Raw genomic sequence first — 8,072 nt, 5'->3', positions numbered from 1 at the left:
CCCCTACCAACCCCCACCCCATCCCCCTACCACTAAAAAAAATTGAAGTTTCTTTTTTTAAAAATATTTCAACTTTTAAAATTTATTTTTTCATCTCTACCCTCGACCCCACCTCTCCCCCCGCCCAAAAAAAATTAAGTTTGTTTCTAAAAAATATTTTAACTTTAAAAACTATTGGTTACCCTAGTAAAAAAAATAAAAGACATTTCTTAAAAACATTTTTCATTCAAAAACTAAACACTGAAATATTATTCTGGAAAATAATTTCTACTTGCCAATCAAAATGAGAAAATAAGTCAAATATCTACTTGTTTCGAAAATATTTTTCATGAAAAATATTTTCCTTCGTAGCAAACACATCCTTCTTTTTATATTTTTAAATTTGTATTAACAAAATCTTTACAAATAAAACACTACTAAAATATATGTAATAAATATTTTTAACATTAATAGCCCACGGGCCGGCCTTTAAGGCTCGCGGATTGGGCCTATGAGGCTATCTGACCAAATGTCGTGTGAGATGAAAGTCTCATGCACGATTTTGAATGAGAGAAAGAAGTGAGGAATCCTCTTTATACAATTTTTGGATAGATAGTATCATTCTCCATCTTTATGTAATGTCACACCTCAACAATTTGAATGATAAACCTACCAAAAAAAAGTAGGATATGCGGTAGAGCTATTACTAAAAGGTAAACTAAAAAACAAAATAGGATTATTAAATACTAGCTAAAGATAAAATGAAAAAAAAAAAAGATAATGATTCGGTCACCACCAAATCAATAGTTCTAAAATTAAACTTGGGAAAATTTCATATATGGCAAATGGATTTTATTAAATTACATTTTGTGGGTATAGTTTACATAATTACATTCCATGAGTATAGTTTAGTTTGTTAGGTGACTCGAAATTTGTATAAAACATTTTTTTGATTAAATTTATACAAAAAATTATTTATTTTTTCAATAAATGGTAACAGTAGCACAAAAGATGGTAACAATAAATTCACATAATCTCATGATTTAAGCAAAACATTCAAAATCAAATATTTTCCCAAAAAAAAAATTCTAAAGCTATAGAAAGACAATACCAGTTCAAAATCAAATATTTTCTCAATTTTTTTTAAATAAATCTATGAAACACTCAGACATATATATATATATATNATAATTTTTATACAATATTTTTGTGTAATTGATTTTGTGTTTTAAACTGTATATGAACCATCATAATATGTATTTTTTAAGTTTTTTTTTAGGTAATCTGTTGGTATACAATATTTTATTATGTTCCTATTTTTTCTTTTATATATATTGGAATTTGTAGAATGTACAATAATTTTGGTATATATATTACAGTTATATATGTGCATCTGTGATTTCATGTTTTTTTTAAAAAAAGATATATTAATGATTAAACTGATTGTATAATAATCATTTGTTAATTGTATATATAGTAAGCTTGAAATTTGTTTCTACATTTGAGTGTGTAACGTTTATATATACAATATTTTATTAAGGTTCATAATTTTTTGTATGTATCGACAAATTTGTATAATGTATTATAAATTTGTATATGTATTATAGAGTGAATTTAACCAAAAAAAATTATACAAAATTAAATAATTGTATACAAATAGATATTGCCTCATAAGACTTTGTATATGTTACATTAATATACAACCCACTATATACCTAACTTTAGTAATTGATATACAACTAATAGAATATACAATTAAGAACTGTTTTATTATACTTTGTATATATTATCTTAATATACAACCCACTATATACATAATTTTGTAATTTGTATATAAATTACACTACCTGATGTTTTCGATATTCTTCAGATTTGTCCAATTTTTATGAGGCAGATTCAATCTCCTCTGAATCAATGTTTATGGCTTTTCTCTTACTTCCACCTTCAACAATCTTAATGCCGCTAGATTTCGCGTTGTTGATGACTTTATGAATTGCCATTGGGATATTTTTTTTTCATGGATCTCAATTCTTCAATAGATTGTTCGACTTAAACTTGTTTATGTTTTGCCATAGACCCTATATTGACCCAAAATCCTAAGTTAACCCAATTGAAACGCAGGTGGATTATCAACAACATTGATATGCAATGACATACCTCTCGTAATCCTCATAGATGGAGAGAAATTATCCATTCTGATTTTGAAAGACTTGTAATATGATAAGTAATAAAGATTTTTTTAAAAAAAAAATATGAAAAAACTAACAATCATGCTACATATACAATTGTTGTAGAACGAATCAAGAAGAAAAATATTGAAATTCATGAAGTTGGCGGTTAACTGCGAAAAGTGGAAGAACATGAAGGTCAAAATTTTTCCAATGAAAATTCAAATTAGAAGGGAAGAGTAATTTTAGGAAAATATATGGAATAAGAATAGGAGAGATAAATTTGATTTTGAATAAAATTATAAAAAAAATCATTGGATGACTATTTTTATCCAGTATACAAATAGGCAGTGGTCATATTAATTATGGCAAAAAATTAAAATTGTATTTACTGACGGTAAATAAATTAATTATACCCTTATTAACTAATTACATAGGAATGTTTGCCATCTCATGTAATTTTCTCATTAAAAATTTTCGCCGTCCCCTTCCAATGAATTTAAACAGGCATCCCAAACTTGCAAATAGCCCAAAGGTTTTGACATTGGGCTTGGACAATTATCAAACCCAGGTGCATTTTATTCTTGCAACATTGGTATGAAATAGCCCAAACATTGGAATCACCCAATTTCTCCCTCTCTTTTAATAAATGAATTTCGAATGAAAATGTGATCAAAATTATTACATTTTATATTAATTTGAGATAGCTATAAAAACTCTGTAAAATTTAATTTTTTTTCACTTTTGAATTAGAGCATAATGAGTCATAGTCCCTTGAAAATAGTCTCTCTATTTCGTAAAGTGAAAATAAAATTTATGTACACACTACCCCTCCTCAAACATCACCATTCACCCCTAAGTATTTTTGTTTTATAAGTTAAAGTTTAACAAATGTTTTTCCCTCATGGTGATCAATGATAGAGTGATACTCATTACTCCATTTTTCCTAATTTATGCATCACCTTTCGATTTTCAAACAAGATTATTTTTTTATCGTAGTTTTTTCATATATTTTTAAAAAAAATATTTTGAATTATTTATTATTGCGACTTATTGTACTTTTCACTTAGTTTTTATATATGTAAATTTTATTCTTGAAAAGTTTAAAGATTTTCTAACCGAATTTACGATCAAATTAAAAGATTTAATTCTTAAAAAATGAACTGTATCACATAAATTGAGACAGATGGAAAGGGAGAAAGGAAATTATTATTAACTCAAGCAAATAAATCACATGCTAAAAGTTTTTGCTAAAGGGTAGAAGAAGATCATAAAGAATATGAAACTACATAGTAGTACTTTGTAATTGGGAGACATGGCATTTTTCCACTAGGACTCAATTGTTTGGGAGAAAGATAGTAGACATCGCATTGGATTTCGAGCCCTTTTTTTTTCTTTCATCTTTTTTGTTGGTCATGAATTGAAGGTAGAAAACATGTTGTGATGTTTTCTTTTCTTTTTTTAATTAAAAAAAAATCTCTCTTTTTTGACTTAAATGGGCAGAATATTTTGATCATTGAGCTTTTACTTGATGAGTTGATTGAGGAAAGAAACACAAAAAGTGGACATAAAATGAAACTCTCAATCTCATATTTGGAATTTCTTTTAGGGATTTGCTGACTTTATTACTTTGATTTCCCATTAAGATGAGGAAAACACCTCATTATTTAGACATATAATCATTTCTTTGTATTCTTTTTCAAAAGAAGAAAAAAAAAGATTATGTGATTAGGTCAAAATAATGCTTGGATTTCCACTTTGAGCTATGGTTTATTCATCCTTCCTTTTTTGTACTTTTTAACTTTCTTTTAAAAAAAATAAAAACTTTTAACTATACCTCGATCTTTAGTAACTTAGAAGAAGAGTCGTCTGTATGAATCCTCAATGTCTATATCACCTTCTTTTTTAGATGTCAACTTAACTAATAATGTAGAATATTAAGGAAATGTACCACGTTAAGATTGGCTGACAAGAGGGGTTACTCGGATGATAAGAATCCTCCACCTCCAATTCTAAAGTTGTGATTTCAAAGCAAAAAAAAGAAAAACTTGTTCCAACCAATCCACCAATTTCTCTTTTCATTTCTAACCAATACCAATGAAAGATACAGACCCCAATTAAGAAAACAAGAAAAAACTCAACTCACTAAAGAGGAGTTAACATTACTACATATCCCAATTAAGTTAAACATTTTATACATGCAAACTATAACTACTTGAAGCTTTAGCAGCAGTTGTTAATAGTCTATCCAAACAAGGTCCAAGGTAGATTATCCATAATCCACAATAATTAGATTGTTCTTTGCCAATCGATACTCTGCACAAACTTGCTTGATACCTCAGAATGGAGCTTCTCAAACCGAATTCTGCAGTGACAATCTTGTTAACAAGAAAGGTAAGTGAGACTTGTAGTACGTTCGTTCATCCAAAGCCTCGACCTCATTCCTGGTTTAAGAGTAACAAAACAGAAATGGTTAAGACTCTTATTATTACTCAATGAACATGATAAACGCAGCATATTGGACATCGAGTTCATCAAGTTTAAAAAATTTCAACAGCTTGATCATATCACGACGCTACAGTTTCTTCTTTTTTGGGTGGGTGATCCACTATGTTTTGTTTTTGTTTCCTTGACAAGGACTACTCTGTAAAGAGCAATTGACTCTGACCAGCAGAAAGAACAATGAACAAAACAAACAACAATCATTTGTAAATGGAATGGTGGCATGAGATAAAATCCGTGCAATGACCGAGCAAGAATTCAGTATAGGCACATTGCAAGTAGAAAGCATATCATTATAATGCACACACAAGTAATAGATCAGCAGAATCATGGCTATTACAAGTACCGAAAACAGTTAAAAGACATCAAAATCCAATTATTGACAAGTCCTAGCAATTAAGAACTTGAGACGTCAGCTGCATATCTCCAATAATGGAAATGTGGTAACTAATAACTTAGAAGGAAATGCCAACTAATAATTTGTAGCTCTATCAAGTAAACTGTTCCATCTATAGTAATATTCCGATTTATGTATATACGATAGTAAGAACTAAAGAACACTATAGCTAGTTTGGAGATTCTAAAGGATACTAATAATGTTTTTCATAACCACAAAGTGAAACCGAATACGGTAATCCTACTCAATTAACACATGTTAAGCTCATTGAGATTATGGGAGACATAAGATAGGCATAAGTTTATGATGAGACAAAAGAAAAGATTTTTCCTGTTATTAGAAAAAATCCAAGGAGTACACAAATGACATATGCATCGTTAAGATTACACAGACACAAATGATATGAAAACAAATGCAAAGAAAAATTAACGTTTTGATTTAAAAGAAAGCACTAAGGACCTTGGATCTCAGTAGAGTCGAAGTAAGCTCCTGGCGATCGAATGTGAGCCATTTGGCCTACTTTTTCCTGGTAAACCTCTCCGGCTGCCTCTCATGGGTGCCAAGTAGAATCGCAAGAGTCCATTATCAAGATGATTAGGTGAATATCTAGCGCTTCGATTCCTCTCCAACACAATATCATCTCTTTTCTTCTTTACATGTCCATTCATGTCAACACTAGATTTCCTCATACTCCCAAATGATCCACCAATACCGGTGGAGTTTCTCCAGCTAACACTGCTGTTACTCCTGAATACCTTCCTATTAACACCACCTCTTACATCACCATTTGTCCTCAAGTCTTGCCAAGATTCGGAAAATGACCTCTCCACTCCATTTGATCTACTATACCTATCATCTTCCTCATCTTTGTTCCCACTAACTCTCCTATTTATAAAACCCCATAGATTCCAGGCCCATCTCCTTGACTTTTTCGAATCCTTTCGTTCCCCGTTACCAATCACTGAACTATTATTATCCCTAAAACCTGACAATTCAAATGTTTCAGAGCAGTCATCTCTTAAACAATTGGAATTCGAATACGTATCCCTCTCACCAACCAACACTTTGGCTCCAAGAAACTGATCACCCATAGCAGGCAATACTTTAGCATTAGATACTGATTTCATTTCATCCATTTCTGCCACAACAGAAGCTGCAGTCTTCCTAATTGAATTAGACCTATCAAGACTCTTCCTTCTCCTCGAAGATGAATCCGAGTAATACTCTTTGGTTTGAGTAGACCCTCCAGGCATTGATTCATCCTCATTGATAGAAGTCATTGAAAGACGCGGTTCCTCAACCGGAATTTGGTTATCAGACCGCGGAATATGCACAACTGGTGCATCTTCTATCACTGAAACCATTGGTGGCATTCTAGGAAAAGTCCTACCAATCAAATAACCATCCCAAGAAGCACGGGGTTCATCGAAAGAATACCTTGGATCATCAAAACTCATCCTACCAGCATCGAGGGAAAACCGAGGATCAGTATCACAGGACCTTCTCCCAAAACCATAATCAGCTATCTCCGATTGGGTATCCCTATAACGCCTTGAAATGGGCTTTTCTACAGGCAATGTACCAGAGTTTTCGCCATTGTTTCTCTTCTTCAGCTTCTGTTTTTTCCTCCAGTTATGCCATTTCTTACTAAAAACCGATGCAGCTGACCAAAAACTCCCTGCAATTTCCTTCAAATCCTTTCCCCCTGAACCCTTTTTGCCCTGTGAATCAAGATCTATATGATCTTTCATCGGCTTCAATACCTCCTCTTCCACCACAATCTCCGGTTCCATCTCATTTTCCACCGGTAACTCCTCTTCAATTATTTCATCACCCACATTTCCAAACTCTTCACCATTTTCGAATACATCTTCTTCCTCCTCCTCCTCTTTAACCGGTCTACCAACAAACCCATCCCCAATATCATTCGCATTTTGATTAAGCGAACAAGTGGGTTTCCCAGTTTTCGTTTCGTCGTCAATAGAAAACAAAGACCAAAGAGTATTACGACCACGAACGTCACAGGATTTCCTTTGGGGTTCAAAAGCAGAAGTATTAAACCCCAACGCCTCGTTTTTCGAAGCAGAAAACGATTTAGTCCGACGAAGCTCAGGAAAAAACGAAGTGGGTTTAACAGGTTTAGGAGGAAGATTATTAACAACAACCGAAGAAGAAGAAGAAGGAACAGAAGGTTTAGAGAAAAGGGATTTAATAGCAGCAGCAGCAGCAGAAGATGAAGAAGTAGAAGGACGACGAGAAGAAGACGAAGGGTTGTTATTATTGCTGTTGTTATCTAAGGTGGTGAGTCGTTCACAGAGACATTCAGGACAAAAACCGGTGAATTGTTCATCTGGGTGTCGGTCACAACTGAAGGAAGACCTCGGTGGTTGTGTCACCTGAGGTGGCTGTGGCGGTGGTTGTGTTGGGTCTACGGTGGTGGGATTCATTGGTTTGCAGCAATGCCCACTTTGTTCATGATATATACAGCATTGCAAAGAGCAAATACTAAGAAATTTGCAGAGAAAAAAATGGAGAATTTGTGTTTAACAGAGATAAGCAAAAGAGTGAAGAAGAAGAAGAAGAAAAGAAGAGTAGAATTTGTTGGAAAAAGAGACAAATTAAAAGAAATAAGAAAATTTCTCTATATATATATTTATTTTTCTTTCTCTCTCTAGAAATCTCCTCTTCTTTTTTTGGGGTAAGATTTTTTAATTTTACTCTACATTTAAAATGTGATATGACCTTTATACCCTTGATCTACCTCGACATTTTTTATTTTTCGAGATTTGAATTAAATTAAATTAATTTTAAATAAAAATTTAATACGTATTTATAGTGATATTTATATGAAAAACATTGAATCTTATAAATTTTTTTATATTGATATAATTTTAGATATTTAAGCATGATTTTTCAAATTAGCTAAAGCTCTTGGTAAAAAAGAATTTCAAATCTAACTCAATAACAGAAAAAGTATCACATAAATCGATATAAAGAAATACTTTTTCAATTTCAATTTTATTTGA

General features: G+C 31.7%; 1 protein-coding gene across 1 annotated transcript; it reads right to left on the bottom strand.

Annotated features, from left to right (window-relative positions):
- Window positions 1-4,198: 4,198 nt before the first annotated feature.
- LOC107029212 (protein OCTOPUS) lies at window positions 4,199-7,656 on the bottom strand. The gene is made up of 2 exons (XM_015230574.2): window positions 5,506-7,656; window positions 4,199-4,591 (listed from the first exon to the last, which is right to left on the bottom strand). The coding sequence occupies exon 1, from the start codon at window positions 7,491-7,493 to the stop codon at window positions 5,514-5,516; it is 1,980 nt and encodes a 659-aa protein (XP_015086060.1). The 5' UTR covers window positions 7,494-7,656; the 3' UTR covers window positions 4,199-4,591; window positions 5,506-5,513.
- Window positions 7,657-8,072: the final 416 nt, after the last annotated feature.

The sequence above is a fragment of the Solanum pennellii genome, chromosome 9 (genome assembly GCF_001406875.1).
Source record: "Solanum pennellii chromosome 9, SPENNV200".
NCBI lineage: Eukaryota > Viridiplantae > Streptophyta > Magnoliopsida > Solanales > Solanaceae > Solanum > Solanum pennellii.
Note: the sequence above shows the minus strand (reverse complement) of the source record. Positions and strands in the feature narration are given on the sequence as shown.